Source organism: Telmatherina bonti (genome assembly GCF_933228915.1).
Source record: "Telmatherina bonti genome assembly, chromosome: 10".
NCBI classification, from domain to species: Eukaryota; Metazoa; Chordata; class Actinopteri; order Atheriniformes; family Telmatherinidae; genus Telmatherina; species Telmatherina bonti.
In genome coordinates, this window is record NC_136628.1 from 19,027,863 (window position 1) to 19,045,219 (window position 17,357).

The 17,357-nt window shown below is 42.0% G+C and overlaps 1 protein-coding gene across 2 annotated transcripts; it reads left to right on the forward strand.

Moving 5' to 3' along the window:
• Window positions 1-17,274, forward strand: mntb (MAX network transcriptional repressor b). Of its 2 annotated transcripts, none has more exons than XM_079247674.1 (6): window positions 1-59; window positions 8,382-8,973; window positions 9,067-9,108; window positions 9,424-9,535; window positions 13,552-13,744; window positions 13,824-17,274. In XM_079247674.1, the coding sequence occupies exons 1-6, from the start codon at window positions 11-13 to the stop codon at window positions 14,645-14,647; spliced, it is 1,812 nt and encodes a 603-aa protein (XP_079103800.1). In that variant the 5' UTR covers window positions 1-10; the 3' UTR covers window positions 14,648-17,274. The 2 variants fall into 2 exon arrangements, with proteins under 2 accessions (XP_079103800.1, XP_079103799.1); XM_079247673.1 differs by lacking the exon at window positions 1-59 and adding an exon at window positions 5,497-5,731.
• Window positions 17,275-17,357: the final 83 nt, after the last annotated feature.

Genomic DNA, 17,357 nt, shown 5'->3' on the forward strand with positions numbered 1-17,357 from the left:
GAGATCTGAGATGACGGGAAGCCAAAGGCAGTGTGACAGGTTTCACTACCTGTTTGATAGTGAGGTTGGATGCAGCAACATCCACGTCAGTCCATTAACTGCACGTTGTTGGGACAGACTAAAATACTGATCAAACAAGCAAACCATTTGCGCTGATTTTTTTTGTTTGAATACCAGAAACTAAAAATTGGCTCAGATTTTAAGGAACTAATGAAGTATTTGAACCTCTAATCTTATTTGACACATTTCAATCTGTTCCATCCTGTTTTTGTTTTGTTTTTTTTCATTGACTTGTTGAAATTGATTTGACACACAATGATAGTGAAGGGTTTCTTCTTTTTTATAAACATACCTTCCTTTGCTGTTTTGAAGCAGGTGCTGTTGTTGTGAATACAAAATGTTGTCATTGAGGAAAAAAATCATGTTTATACTAGTGACTGCATCTGAAGAAGGGAAAAAAAAAGGGGTGAGGGGGGGCGTTTAAATGTGGATCTGGTAACTACACGAGAGAAGAGCTTTAAAAGAAAAATGGGTCACAAGACAAACTTTTCTTCCAGACAGTTGCTATTATTAATTTATAAACTCTAGACTCAGTCACACTTATGGTGTCTCAGACTGTATACTGACCTCTCACCATCTCTGCAATGGTAGGAACAAATGTACTGTCACTGCTGTTTGTGATGAAGAAAGAGATGGAATAAATCAATGCTTGGTAGAGTTCTGATTGGATATACAGATGATTTAGTACAGTAACTAAAAGCTGTTTTTTGTTTGTTTTAAAAGATTGTTAAATCTCTCCTGACATGTATTCCTCAGGTACATCTCACTTGTTAGAGCTGCAAGGCCACTGGCGACAGATTTCATGAGGCAGTGAGGACAGTTCAGATCCTCTTATCAATTATGTACGGTACCCCAGCCTCATTCTGCGCTCACACACACACACCTGCTCACTCGCATCATTTTATTTTTCCTCTCTCTGCTCTATGGTAACCTAGCAACAGTTACCAGGATGTCAGGTGCAGCCACCACACCATGCTCTGTCCTGCAAGCCTGGGAGTGGTGGAGAAAAGCTTGAGGCTAATGTAGACTCTAAGGCAGAAAATAGTTATGGTACAAAGTTCATGTAGTAACAAGGAAATGGCCAAAGAAATGCATCACAATCGACTGACATTAGTGAGCAAGATGCAAAGAGCAGCAAGACGTGAGACATGGTTTCTTTGGTCGTAATGAAAGGATAATGAAGCCTTCCTCAGCCTGAAACTCCTGTGCCTTAACAGAAGCACTGGAGTAGAAACATTGACCTAGATTGCCCCACCACTTCTCATGCCCCTGTGCATGCTTTCTCTCACATAAACACGATAGAGAGAAAATAAAATCACTTTTCCCATTTAGATTGTTTCTGGGTCACCAATTTCTCTCTGTCTCCAGTAAGACTGGATTCTGATGATGGCCAAGAGAAAACATTGAAAGGAGCTGTAAAGAGTTATAAGCCATCTCTGATCTAAATAAGTCCACATGATAAGGATAAGAGGTTTCAAGGTTGGTGTTTACTGCAAACCTGTGATGTTGCAAAATCGATCCCCTCTGGGCTGAAGAGTTTAATATGGCAAGCTGATTTTTCTGCACTGATGTGCAGTTAGATGGCCCATGTGCCAACTGTGGCAAACAGCTGGAGGTTGTGTGCCAATTTGTGGATATGTGCGTCATCCCAGTACTGCTACAGAAGCCACTATAGTTGACGTGACTTGCGTTGTAATCCCTGCAAAACCTTAGGAGAATGAGAGGTTTAAGATACTCCAGGATGTGGCGCACTCTAGTGGTACAAGTTATTAAGAGGACCATGATCCCTGCGAGGACAATAAATGGCCCCTTCCCTGCATTGAAAACAAGTGGGCAGTGGTCACATGGCAGCTATGGAGAAGACAATAATTGGGCCTATTCAGAAACCTGAAATGATCTTTGTTTTTGGGAAAAATGACAAAGATCATTTCGTGATCACGCATGACGTGAAGAAAGCTGAACAGGCAAAGTGGCAAAGATTAAATCTGAATTTGTTTTTATCTTGTAAAAATGGCAACATGAAGTGTTCATAAACATGTACTGTAAGTCAGAGCTCTACAATTGTTCCATGAGGGCTGTAGTATTGCAAGTTCTTTATGTGTACCCACTACAACTCACCTGACTCAAATGAATCCATCAGCATGTGATGTTTTTCATAATGACTCATTCATTTAAGTCAGGTGTGTTGAAGCAGGAAAACATCAAAAACTTGCCTGACTGTGGCCCTTCTGGGATGGAGCTGAAAAGCCCTGATATGGATGATATAACAGCATATCTTTAAAATGACTAACATTTAACTGTGAAAAGAATTTGGGTTGTTTTGTGAGTGAATTAATGTTTACAATTTAGCTTTTAAAAATATAATTAATGTCAAATTAGGTTTGGGATTATGAAAATACTTTTAACCTTGACATGTACCAGTACTGGCCCAGTTTTCTGTTTGTCTCGATGAGTAGCCAAATCAGTAATTTGGTGAGCTGGTTGGTTCTGTTGGTTTCCTTATATAGGCTATTATGAATTGGCCTTCATTATGTTTTCCCCTCTGTCTGTAAAGCGTCTTGAGATGGCATTGCCGTGATTTGACGCTATATAAATAAAGTTGAATTGAATTGAATTGAATTGAGCTCTGCAACCTATAAGGGTCTGATCTGCATAGAAGGTATGATCGCAAGATCGTTTCAATAGTATTGAAAGCCTTTCACATAAAAAAATTAAGTAAAGAACACCCTCTTGGAGGTGGATGTATCACCTTCCAATTTTAACATACTGACTTTGACTTCACAGGAGCAATTGGGTTCACCACATGGTGGAAAGTAAAGACGGGCCAAATTAGAGTTGGCTATGAAACCTAGATAGGCTCTGGTGCAGCTATACATGAGCAGAAGGACCTATTATGAACTAAACCAGAATGATAAGCCAAAAAATGTATGGTAAATGTGTAGAAAGGCTTTTGATTTAAAGCATACAACATCACCTGTCAAATCTGTAATGCCATGGATGTGAATAATCTGAAATGTATTGCATCAGTAGTGTTTATTATGACTACTTTTAGAATTCCTTTTGGGATTTTCTTTATGAATATACACATACATTTCCACCTTCCCTCATGATCAAATGTGATTGTTGAATTCACTGATAGCTAATCCAGATTGCAGCTAACTCAGCCTCCATTAGACAACAAACAAATTCCTTCAGTACTATCATAGCGATGTCCTTCATCTTGGTGTCTAAGGGTGTGTTTCCAGGGTCAAGGATTCTAAATAAGATCTGCCCTGATGATGAAGATGGATAATGATATTAGCTAGAAATGATACCTAAGTGTTGGCATGGGTTTGGTACCTGGGTGGGATGTTGGACCTTTTGGGTTTTTCTCAGGTGACCCTATGACTTGCTAGAGACCTCTGCTCTCTGATGACTTCTAGTTGATGTTCTAACACAAGTCAATAGCAGTAGGATGAATTCTTTGGTGTTATTTGGGTTTATTGTTTGCTCTAATTCAATCAAATGAACCAAAGCTGATTGGATGCAGCTTCACAGAATGACTGGATAACTCAAACATTTTCTGATTGTGGGGAGTGGGGGGGTTAATGCCTAAATGTTTTAATGCAGAACTGTTTGGTTTTTAATAACTGTTTTGTGTGAATAAACGTTTTGTTTCTGCACAGGCAGCATATAAAATGCTAAGTATCCTCTATTATCCCTTCCTGTGATTTAATGCACTCTTTTATTTACCCTTTTAACATCTGTGTTGCATTGCCCCCTCTGCTTTTTAAATCCACAAGTGATGCTGCACTTCTAACTGGGTCAGCCCTTTTCCTTTCTCACATCCCTCCCATCTTCATTCTCTCTCCAAGCCATCTCTTCTCCTCCTCTTTTTCCCTCCTCTTTCATTTCTCTTCATATACATACTACCAGGTTGTTGTTTTCTCCATGCAGCTCATGTGCTTACCATGTGCTGCATTGCATCTTGGTTCACTTCCTCCTGTGTTTCTTCCTGTAAGATTATGCTGCCATCTCAGCTTTTATCCCTCTCCAGCAGGCATATTTTTGTTTAACCATACATTAATGGTGTTACTGGGTTTATATGTGAAAGAAAGGCACATGGCATGGTGAATGCAGTTCCACTGAGCTTTAGGGCTGCTGCTGCGATTGGCTCATATTGTCAGACGCTGTGATGTTGTTGAGGATACATATGACTGAGCGGTCTCCAATCAAAGACTGTTACCATGCAGCCACACATACTCCATATTGAACCTATGTACAAGCTATAGACAAAAATATTACTATAACACATACTGTTCATTACAAAATTATAAAAATATATTTTCCTGAGGTTGCAAGAATCATTACTGTCATCTCACATACTACTCATTAGCATGTAATTTATAGATAATAGTGACAGCATCAAGTATATTTGCCACCATAAGTGACACCATGAGGAAAAGAAGCAGTTGCAGAAAAGGAAAATACTTGTGACTCATGGAGATTCTTTCTCAAAAAATGGAAACTGAACATAAAATGGAAAGAAATCTGTAAGACACACAATTGGTAGACAACTGCAATCGTTTTATACCTATTGTAAAAGTTTTGAAGACAGCATATCACTGACAATACCTCAGCTCAGTGACAATACAGTAGCTCAGTGAATTTGAACTGATTCCTATTTTTTTTTTTAATCACAGTACTCTTTATGGAGAAACACTGGTTCAACTACTTGTTATTTGTATAAATAGTCTTTAACATTTGCATTGGGCTAAGCAACACCCTACAAATCAGCCTGATAGTAATAATCTCAGTACATTGTGGTCAGCTGCTTATTCTGTCTGCTACCGTTTACACTAGTAAACCACGCCCCTTGGAGTTTGACTGACAGGTCTGATCCCGAGACAGCGGGGTGGCCAGTCACGCTCTCGCCATGCAAATGAGTCGCGCTCGGGCCGGGCGGGTGCCCATGTGGACCAGCACCATGCCTTGTTGTCCTGAGCGCTGATTGGCTGGATGGCGCCTGATCGGTCTTCATGCGCTGCGGGCCAGCGGCAGGAAGGAAAACGCGGGGAATCGCTGACGTCTACGGAACCTGCCACTAGCGGAATCCCACGGATGTACGCTTTTACACGGGGAGTCGGTTGTTGCTGAGGTTGTTGGACGACAGGAGTTTTTCTGTAACGCTAATACTGAGACGTTACGTGCGGCCAACTGTTACAACGGCTGGCGGTGCGGAGGAGTCATGGATTGTGCGGTTGCCGGGTTTTTCATGTTGCCGTAGTAACAGGGCGGGGCGGGAGTCCGGGAGGGGCGGACCTTAACGAGAACACGACTCGCCTTGTTGTGTGTATTCCCGTGCTCGCATCGCCATCTTGTTGCGATCCCTTTTTTTTTTTTTTTTTTTTTTAACGGATGCGAGGATCTACTTTCTGTTTGGTCGGATTAAAAAATATCCGTCTGCTTTTGGGAAAAACACAGGGGGAGAAAGGCTCGAGCGCACAGCTGCGAACCGTGCACACACCATTTAGTACAGGGACATTGCCTACCCCTCCTCCCTTTTTCCTTTCCGTCCCGGGCCACCGGGTCCCCTGCCGCGAAGGTTTACGCGCAATGAGTATCGATACACTTTTGGAGGCAGCCAGATACCTGGAATGGCAAGCCCAGCAACAGCAGCAACTCAAACGTGGTAAGTTGGACAGCAGACTGGTGAAACGTGCTGAACATACACGACCTCAAATAGCTGTGTGCTGTGTCTGCCTGCCTTTTGAGGAACTGGGTCCCGTTACTACCAGCGGCGGGGCTCGCCTTTTTAACCGGCCCGCCTGTGGTGAACGGCTTGGCTTTCAGGTTTTATTTATTGCACTGGAAAGAAAAGAAGAAATCGCTGCAAACTATTATTGATCCCCGAGTGCTTTAGCTAACGCAATAAACGTGCACCCTAAACGGCCAGAGTTGTTTTCCTGAACTACTTTGCGCGCTCGTGGGTTTGCGTGCATGTGTGTGTGTGCCAGAGTTTCAACACTCTGGTGACTCACCGTACGCGTGCGCATGTGTGTAATGGAGACATAGCAGATGAGTTCCTGCTTGTAATTATTCATTTATAAATCATATAATTTTTATGTACGAACTAAATGTTTATAATGATACTTTATGTATGTATGTACATTAATGTTACCAATAGGTCCAACGTACAGCAGAGGCGGTAGTGAAGCGGTGCTTTTGTGCTCCAAAGTTTTACATATTTTTCATATGTATGGGCTTGTCAAATTCGATTTGCCTCAATTTGTTTTGTCCGTCGAGCACCGGCAGGGCGGTGGCGAGCAGAGGCTGCTCTTTACATAATACCCTGACATTGCTCAGCTATCTTATGACACACGCGCACTGGGGCGGGGCCTCGAGTCTTCCGTCCGTCCGTCAAGTGGTGCGTTTGTGTGTCAACTTTTAAATATAAGTCCGCGCGCTTCAGTTTGGTATTTGAAGCAGATATGTTGTCAATGCCCCCAATGATCACAGACGGGTTGAAAGGAGAAAAGGGGGGATCGCATTTTATGTTCTCCCCTCTGATGACGTGTCAGACAAACCAGCCCCCCTCCCTCCCTGCATAGTGATCCTACCGCGTGCTAGGATCCGCCCACAGTGACCACGTGCACACGAACCCCAGCTTCCTTTCACCCTAGATAGACAACTGCATACATGCACACACACACACACACACACACACACACATATACTCTCCCCGTCCCCGCCCTTCCCATTGAGCCGACTAGACTGACAGTGGCGTGTCAGAAAGACAGGAGGAGCGGGGGTAAGTAGGGCAACTCCCCGCTTACCCCCCCTCAATGCAGAAGTTATGTAATTTACGTGTGCTTTTCTGCCTTTGTAATTTACTACTAGATAAACTCTTTGGGATACAAGTTAAACTTGCCATCAATATTTTTATTCTTTGAAGATTTTATTTTTTAAGGTTCTTTTAGATAAAAACAGCACATGATCCAGTTGTGCCTGTAGAATAATCTTGAAAACCCTCTGACTGATGGAAAAAGTAGTTAAAGCACACATTTTTATAACCACTTTTAGCCAGTATACTGTGTACATTTCAGCAACACTGATAGCAGGCCTGCAAACGATGGCTGTTTCCTTGATGAACTGGCTTTTTTTCTGTCAGCTCAGCTGTTGGAGCACACACGGTGACTCTTTAGCTGTCATAAGGCTAAACATTTAAATAGTCATTTATGATCTTTATGTGACTAACGAAAAACAAGACAGTTCTCATACCAACCTGGATCTGATTCCACAAAAACACTGACAATTTTCATGTTAAAAAAAATGTCAAGCAACTATGATAACTGGTACCATTATATTTCTTTAATTTCAGTTTAGCAGAACTACAAGATGGTGGTATTAAAATGTGAGAGTTTTCTTTTGCAGTCTCATGTAGAGAAGAAATGAAAGTGTTACTCAGTGCCCAGTCAGGCATCTTGGCATGTGGTGCTTCTGTTTTGTTGGAAGTGGCTGGGTTATATGTTGGCGCTATACTGGTTTGAGGAATCCCTGGGATCTTCTGTCTTCAATGTTGCTGTTTCCATGGAAACTGAGGCCTTTCCACATTACTTTTAGTCTGTATGCTAGGGTGTGCAGTAACTACCCACTCATGATCTGCGTGTGTGAGTGTGCCTGTGCATCTGCATGCAGTTTTTTTTCTAAATGTACTTTATGGATTGTTCTTTTTGCCTTTGACTGCAGCACAACAGTGCTTCATTTATATGTTGTCACGGTTCCAAACTGTAGTTGACCCAGCTTCATAAGTGTCCTCTGAAGAAGCTCGGACTTCCTGATGTTGCCCAGGGCTAGAGGCTTGCTCAGTACTGGAATGGTCCAATCGCAGGGCAGAATGAGAGGTGTTCTCTATTGTCAGGAAATAGATGCAGACACAGTTTGTGTTGGTATTTTCGCTTCCAGTTTTTCTGATCTTTTTCTGGTGACGTCATCCGTCATATTTTGTTTTGTGTACAAACTTCTAGGATGTTTTTTGACAAGCATGAATTGACATTGCAGTGACTCTGCAGAGCGAACCTAAAAGGACTTGTTAAAGAATTTGAACTCAGTAACCCCAATATGAAACAGAGCATTTATTTATTAATCAGTGTTATAACATAATAATAACATGGCCCAGTCAATTACTCAGGTAGTCAGCTTTGAATCATCTGGAGTCTGAATAGAGCCCAGGTTATCCACTATTTAAATCACTCCCAAATCTGTGACTGCTAATGTCTTTCTCATTTCTTTAGTGTTGTTTTACTTCATTTTACCTTCATTGATTTTTTTTTCCTTTGCAGAGGAGGAGCAGTGTAAAGAGAAGGCGCTCATCAATAAGGAGGCTGAGTCAAGACTTGTAGAAATTGTGCCCTCACCTCAGCCTGTCAGAGCCAACCATATTGTTTGGGGTGATGACGCTCTCACTCAGCAACCCCATCACCCAACTGTCCCCCAACCACCCTCTCTCCCACCTGGCCAAGTCCCCATTGCTGTCATCCCAATGGTCCCAGTTGTCACTGCAACACCCTCTGTCCCACCCATTCCTCTTACAACGCCAGTTGCTGCTGCAGCAACATCGCTCAACAGTTCCCCGCCGATCAAAAAAGAGAATGCCTCTTCCCCTCCAAAGCCGCAGCCGCAGCGGCCAGCCTCTCATCAGGTGTTGTGTCCCTCCCAGATCAAAGTAGAACCCGCTCAGCACCTGATCGACGTAAAACCAGGCCTATCGCAGGCTCAGGTGCAGATTCAGTACCCAGCCTCCATCAACACTAATGGCGCCGGCTCTCATCATGCACTGGCTCCCCGTCAAGCTCCACCCACATCTCAGCCGCGACCTAATGGAGTGGCGATAGAGGACATGAGGGGGATGGAAGGAAAGAGGAGGCCAGGAGGGTCAGTTTATGTCTGTGTGTGTGCATGTGTTACAAATAATATAAGGTTGGATTTGTTAATGGTTGCATTTCATCATTTATATTGTGTTTCCAGTGCGGGGACCAGAGAGGTGCATAATAAACTGGAGAAGAATAGGTGAGTCAGACTAATCTAATGTTCTGTGAAGTTTGATGAAATTAACAGGAAGTTGGGTTGATCAAATAAGCTTGACTAGCATATAAACACAAATCTTTGTGTTTAAGGAGCTTACTAGGAATGTCTTATAACCCCAAAGTTCCTGGTGTTCCTTCAACAATAAAAAAGCCAGTAAAACAATGCAGATAAAAGTGGAGTATTGAAGTTTCTGGGAATAAAATCTTATCAAATAGTTTAACAGGAGATTTTTTTACACTCTGCCAAGGGAAAAAGATATGAAAAGAATGACTTATTTTTTAATCTGTTACTCTTCAGACGAGCACATCTCAAAGAGTGTTTTGAGACTTTGAAGAAGAACGTTCCGAATGTTGATGAGAAGAAAACCTCCAACCTGAGCGTGCTGCGCAGCGCTCTGCGTTACATACAGGTAAACAGTTTTTTCCTTGTTTGTTTCATCATGTTCTTGCTGTCACCCCTTTTTTTTACCTGAATTAACTGGCTCTGTTCTGGGAGCTGAACAGACCATTGTTCAGTCTAATTGATGCACATCGATGCTGTGTCGGCTAGTTTGTTGTGATGATGTGTTTGCATCCCACACATAGTGGGGAATTAATCCTAATGCTTTTCTGGACCTGGACTATTTGTATAATTCACTCAGTCAGGACACACTTTGTCTTAGTTAATATGTCTGTGTTAACCTTGCATGTAGCTGGTGTAGACAGTATTAAACTCTGGAGAGGTATTCTCGTACCTGAAGTACAACAGAATACTAGCTTGTTGGTTCAGCTATTGAGTACAACAAAAAGATAACAGAGCATTAGTTTTATATAAAGCATACTCTGTTGAAGCAGTATTTTAGTTTTCAGCCTCTAAAAGTAAATAAAGGATTTCTACATTTTGGATTCCACCCTGGAGCGAGAGTTGATATAGTGTTTTTTTTTTTTTTAATTAAGAGGAAGCTTTGATAATTTTGAGTAAGTGTAATATGTAACGGAAAGTCAGTATAAAGATCTAAATTAGGCTGTGAGTTGGAAGAATCTGTTCAAAACAGAGCTGGCATTAAGATCCCGGGGAGTTAAACATTTTGGAGCAGATCACAGAAAGATTTGAGACCATATTAGGATGCAACCATTTATTAAAGATTAACAATCTAATGACAGAAGAAGGGCCGGTCATTACCCTGAAAAATAAATAACAGTTTATGGAGCTAGTAGTACTGAAACAAAAAATTGTGAGGTCTTGTTGCTTTTTATAATATTGTATGAATTTGATGTCTTTTCTTTTGTTTTTTGTTTGTTTGTTTGTTTGTTTTTTGGATCACAGTAAGACACTAGTGGGCAGTACATCAGTCTGAACTTGAAGTTCTTATAGACCAGCATGTGATTGTTGCTTGCAGTATTTCTGCAGCCCACACAGTTTTGCAGACAAATTGGGTGAAAAGGTTAACATTTTCCAACATCATAACAAATTCTGACAACTGCTGAAACATTTAATCTGCGTTGTTAATACCATAAAAACCAAAGGCATTGTTTCAGTTTGGAGTTCTCTAATCGAAAGGCTAATGTATTCATGTGCACTAAAGCATCCTGGTGTTTGTCATATTTAGGATGGAGACTTTACATGAAGCATAAAAAACATTGATATTTACAACATCGTACATGTGGTAATAGCAACTTTTATTTACCTCAGTCTAATATCAGAGTTTTCCACGTAGCTTATTCAGTTTTTTTCTGAAAAAGAGACGTAGTTTTAAGATTTGTCTTTTAAATTTGCAACAGCTGCTTGAGGACATCAGTCATATCCAGGAAGGATGTGAACACACCGACCGTGTTTTGGTTTCCCTTTTCCATCTCGGCATCTCTCTGCATGGTAACCTGCAAACCTCAGTTGCTGTCTCTGAGCCATGTGAGATCTGAGCACATGGCTACAGCAAGCCTGATGACGTCAGTGCAGCTCACCCACTCTGATCTGCTGCGCACCTTTAGGTTTAAGAAGGAGAGGGAAAGCGGGGTGGGGGGAGTGGGCAGTGATGCAGCCGTGTTTTCATGATCATAACAGTGGAATAAGTACAGATCTGCAACAGTTTTATCGGTTTTTCTTTTAATCTCTGTTCGTCTTGTGTCACCCCCATCCTTCTCCCCTTTGGAACACTTGGTAACCATGGTGACAGGCAGCAGGTTGCCAGGGCACTGTAGTTAGTCAGTTCTCTGTATTCATTTGATGAAAGACTAAACCAGCCACATACTGGTTATTGTTTTGTTTTTGTGAGATTTTGTAGGCAATGGAACGTTACTGGGAGCTGTGAGTAATTCGGCTGTTTTCATGTTGTTCTCCCTGTTGGAATTACAATTGTTACTCGATTTTTGACAGCTTTGTCCTCATACTTCATATCAGACGTGACTAAAGCAAGAATACCTGTCAGAGTAAATTACACTAGATTTTCACCTTTAATTTATTATCAAGGACGTGCTTAAAGAGGAAGGATAAAAGAGCTATAGATGACAGGGAGGAGGAGGATGAAAGTGGGGTGGGTGTTCAGGGGGCGATGAATGAAGGAGCAGGAGGGATAAGAGTGTGGGATGGAATAGTAGAGGAGGAAGAGGACACTTGGAGTGATCCAAACAACTGGCCAGTAACATCATTCCTTGTTTGTGCCCCTCTGCTTTACACAGTTAGATGGCTCCTTATGCTTTATTTATTTATTTAGTTGTTTTTTTTGTAGAAATTGCTACTCAAGGAGCCAGATCCTCACATTTGAGGTTGCCAAGGAAACCGCTATGGGTGGCAGCTGTTTCCTTGGTAATTTACTGCAAGACTAATGGTGCCTGGGTTTGCATAGGAAGATCCTAGGTTGGTGCTCATGGATGCACATGTGCACTTTAGAAGCAGTTGTTATTATTCTGTGGAAACCTTAAAGTAGAAAATCTGTGTTTCAAAGGCTGTGGTTGTACTGTGGGCAGACCAAAAGTCACACTCGTTGTCACCTTGTGTAAATCTACTGGCTTTTTACATGGATATGAAATCAAAGGCATAAAAAAAGGCCTGCACATGTACATTTTTATAGTGCGAAGAAGATTGTCATGAATACACAACCAACTTTCAATTTGCTTTATTTTTTTCTGGCTGATGTAGTCATAGGTTTTTGTAAATGTTGGGGGATCTTACGTCTCAGGCAGCTGGAAGGGATTTGTTGTCAGACATGTTGAAAATCATGTTGTTCTCACTTATAACCTCTACAATTGCCAGTGCAGTTATGGGAGGAGGCTGTTTGAGTTGCTAATGGGTGAGAGCTTTTCAGCTGTTGAGCGCTAAAGTTCACCAAGTCTGGATTGGTGGCAGCTTAAATTTGGACCGAGCAGGGAGAAAAATGGGCTCGCGTGTGAGTCCCATCACGTGCCTGCAGAGTTAACAGCTTTGCTCACTGAAGTGAGTAACCTGTAGCAGGATCATGTGTCCCCATATGCCAATTTTCCTTCTCCTCTCTTGTATTTCCAGCCTTATTTTTCCTTTTTTTTTAATTCTACTTCACTGCAGGTCAGCTGGGTATTCAGTTTCTGGGTTTTTTTAAGGAAATTTGGAATCTGCAAAAGAAAGCACAATGGGTTTCTATTTACCAGGGCAGTTTCTTACAGTCTTTATTTAGTTCTCTATATCCTCCCCTTCTTTACCCTCCATTTTCTCTCCTCTGCTCTTTCACTCTTTTGTAATCTGTGTTAATGTCCTTAGCTTCTTGTACAGTTTGGTGCTCGTGCGTCAGCTGACACAAACAACAACTGGGTCACAGTGGTTTTATCAGGCTTGGAAAGCTCTCCTAAAACTCTTTTCTTTCTTTATTTCAAAGTTTTATTTGTGTTTTCTGTCTTTTCCCCTCATTTAATAATGAAAAAGAACTTAAGCAACTATTTAGCTGCATGACAGTAAAGTATCAGGAAGTCATACTTTATCCTGATTATAGTTACTGAAATCTGTGTTACTAATGCACAACAGGAAATTTTCTCCCTTTATGACCCAAAAAAGCAAATGACACTTCCAAGAAATAGAAAGTCTTTAAGCTGACGTCACCCTTGAAAGCAGGGTTTGCATAAATACCACATGGCTGCTGGAGCATGAAACCTGTGTAGCATGGGTAGAGAGTTGGTAACGTGTTTCCTTAGAATATTGTGTTCTAGTGCTGGTGAAAAGGTCTGTGATTGGTATATTCTGAATTATTATTTAAAAGAGGCAAACAGGAAGATTCCCTTTTGTCTGATCTTCTGTTTGCTGTTATTTTGCTCTTAACAGTTGGATAAATCGTCACTTTTATTTTGTTTTATTTTAGCAATTTTAAGTGAAAACCGAAGCAGCACATTTTGCTGAACAAATTAACATCCATTAGACCTGTTGTTAGACGTCAGCTTCACTGTGTGTTTACGTGCACTTTTCTGTCCACGTGTCTCCTGGAAGACTCTGAAGCGTAAGGAAAAGGAATTTGAGCATGAGATGGAGCGTTTGGCCAGAGAGAAGATCGCAACGCAGCAGCGGCTGGCAGAGCTGAAGAATGAGCTCAGCCAGTGCATGGACGTAATGGAGATCGACAGAGTCCTCCGACAGACCATCCAACCAGAGGACGACCAGGCTTCCACATCCACCGCCTCAGGTAAAGGAAAGATTTTCACTGCACAGATACGTGGCTCTTTAGTGTCGTGATGACTGACACTATCTTCCCCATTCTGCAGAAGGAGAAGACAATTATGAACAGGACATGGATGAAGATGCTCATGCTCCTGCTCCCCCGCCCCTCACCAAACCAACACCTCCCATTATACAAGCCCAGCCGCTCCTCACCTCTCACTTGTCAATCCAGCACGCAGCCCTGCCTCTGTCTGGAGTCCTCACCACTCCTTCTCCCTCTGGTCCTCCTCCACCTCAAGCCATTGCCCCTGCTCCAGCTCCTGGTCAGCCCCCCCCGCCACTGCCAGCACATCCCATTCAACCTCCAGCAGTGCAGGTGCAGCCCACTGTCATCGCTCACGCTGCTGTTTCCCACCCTTCAGTCATCCAAGCTGTCAGTCACACCCTGCCAGCCAGTCACAAACACCTAACTCATATCGCCCCCTCACCTGGCCCCACCTCCTCTACACCTCAGCCAATCACAGCCGCTTCAGCTACTCCCGTCACTGCCACTCACCAGCAAATAGCCGCCCAACCCATCGGACACATCACCGTCCACCCTGTGGCTCACCTCGGAGGTCCTCTGACATCCCACCTCCCAACTCTTTACCCCCAGAGCGTATCTGTGACCCAGCCCACCATGGTGGGCCACATCACTCACACCTTCACCCACCATACCCTGCCGCATGTACAGGCTAATCCTCAAGCTAACACTAACGGGGCCCAGGTGAACAATGCATCTGTGGTGAGCCAGGGGAGCCCGTCGCTAGGGAAACCCACAACAGTGCTGGCGCCACACCCCCAGCTGGTTGGACAAGCTGCTGTCCTCAACCCCGTCACAATGGTTACGGTCCCAACGTTTCCTGTCAGCACACTCAAACTGGCCTAAAAAGCGAAAAAGCTTCAGATTTTTGTCGGTAATCAATAGCAGAGAATATGTGATGGAAAAAAACCAACATTTTTGGGGGGAGGGGGTTGAGTACTGCGATGAATATCTTGTGGGACATTTCAGATATGAACGAGAACATAAAAGCGGACTCACTGGGCCAGACTATTGTCACAATGAAACTGTGACGTTTGTCTCCACCGCAAGGACAGGAACTTTGTTGTGATCTTTTTTTCCTTCCTTCTTTCCTTCCTCTGCGACCAGAAGCACTAACACAATAAGCTCAGTTCACACTCAGGCATCAAAGCGTTATCTTAACCATGTATTCACTCGCTTAGGGAAACACACAAGAGAGCTGTTTGGCTGTTGCTGCAGTGACATGATTACACCCATGCATTGATGAGGTCAAGTGGGACATTGTGGTGGGAAAACATCACAGATGTGCTGAAGAGCAGCAGGAGAGCGGCATGTTCCAAACACATCGCACTCTATGATCGTAAGTGAGCCAATCGCAATTCACTATAAGAGCAAAGAGAGAAATCCTGACTTTATTTTGCAGACCTTCCCCACTTTGCTTTGACTTGAAGAAAATTGATAAATTTAGCAGATGGTGAAATGTTTTGAAAAATCTTACAAATAAGGTAAAGAAAATATTTGGGGGATTTTAATGGGACGTAACCAGATCCATCCTGATGAAGCAAAACAAACAAAAAAGTAGAAGTGACTCCAGTTCTGCCATTTGTATCTGATGATTTTATTCACTCCAAACAGCAGAGCTACTCTAGATATGAGAACAGCTGTTTGGTTTGCTTCACATACAGTTGAATCTATAAAAGTAGCTCTGAAACCACTCAGAAAAAGCAGAACAGGCATGGAGAAAATCATAAAATAGACTGCACTTAAATCAGTGAAGAAAGAACAGCCATTCTGTGATTTTTTTTTTTTTTTTTTTTTTACCCCCATAATTTTTAAAGGTAATTGGTGGAAGTTAAATGCAGAAAGTTTGCACTCAGGCTTTGACGGGGTCTCTGTCTAAAAGTGAAATGCTCCTCTGTGTATTTTTAAAGAATACAGGACATTTCAAAGGCTTTTGGCCTCATCAGAACGTGTTAGGCCTGTAGGTTCATTTGAGTACACAAGTTATAATTTGTTGTTTGAAATGACTGGCTGTTGGGGTAGTTTATACTGAGCGCTCAGGGCGGCGCCTGCCACATCATTCCAAAACCCAGCCGTGTTCATGTGCACGTCGAGCTCTGAGGCATCAGGCTAAAGAAGAATTGACATAAAAAAACTGTCAAACACCCTGACAGGTTTCCTCTTGTCGCTATGACAACACTCCCTGGGCCCACTAAAGGAAATGACAGGTTTATTTCTTCCATGATACCACAGCTCCCCCTGCTGCTCCACCACCCCACACCTCATGCTGATACTCACACTAAACACCTGTGGTGCAACACATACCCCCTTTGATTTAAAGTTCCTTTACATTGCATGCAGTGCTCGTGTTATGGAAGATGGTGAGAGTTTGAGTTATGATTTACTTTCTTGTCTCTATAGATAAGATCCATTGGTTCACTTGAAGGTTTTGGAACGTTTGCATAAACGTTTGCATCAGGCCAAAGTTTAGTTTGTTTTAGTTGCAATTTAAAGCTAATTTTCCAAAAGATTTTTTTTTTAATTCCAGAAAAGAAAAACAAATGTCTCTTTTTTTTTCCTAAGTCAAAATGGGGAATGTGTTGTGATGCCCAGGTCTGTTTTGTGTTCATATCATGTGCACATACATTCAACCTTCTTGCCAGCCTGTCACATCTCTCTCTGATCAGTTTATGTAGTTAATGTGTCTGCTCTTTGCCTCCCCTGCTGTTTCTATGTCTGTACATGTTTTATATATTCTGTACTATAGTTAATCCTATTGTACTTGTAGCATGACTGTTTTGGTTATAGTTTGCCCTGTGCATGATGGTGTGTGCTTGTGTGTGTGTGTGTGTGTGTGTGTGTGTGCGCGCGTGTACGTGGCTATGGCTATTAGCAGGTTATTTTTCTACACAGAGGTGATTTACAAAATGAGCCCGTTTGGATGTTATTGTGTGTGCCTATACTCAGTTTCCCCAAACACTGTGACAACTCTGGTAAAACATGTACACACTGAGTGAATGGAAGAGACAGGTTTACTGTCCTTATTTTTTTTTTTTTTAATGTTTTTAAGTTTTCCATTTTGTGAGTTGGACTGAGACACGAGTGGGAAAAGTTTAAAAGAAAAAAAAAAGGCAGTTGCTCTTTTCTTGATGACGTCTAATATTAAATTTAAGTTTTGTAATAATTGTATGTATGAAAGTTTTGTAAATCTGTGATTGTACGCATGTTTCAGCATATGAGTGTATGCATCTTTATTGCTTCTCTTTTCTTTTGGTTTTGTTTTGCATGTAGGTTTCAGTTTTGTTCCTTTTCTTTCAGAAAAAATTGTTTTAATGTTTATTTTTGGGACCATGTACAATACTGTATAACGTGGGCAGAATCTTGGACCTCATGCTACATTGATATTATATATGAATATAAAAACATGTTTTCCCTATGGAGAAAGTTTTAAGTTATATATCGCCTGTACACTTTGGGCTGCCTTTTAGATCTAACTGTCCACTGTTTAAGATAACAATGACAATAATGGATAAAACATATTAATGATGAATTATGCTGATGGAATAATAAAGATTCT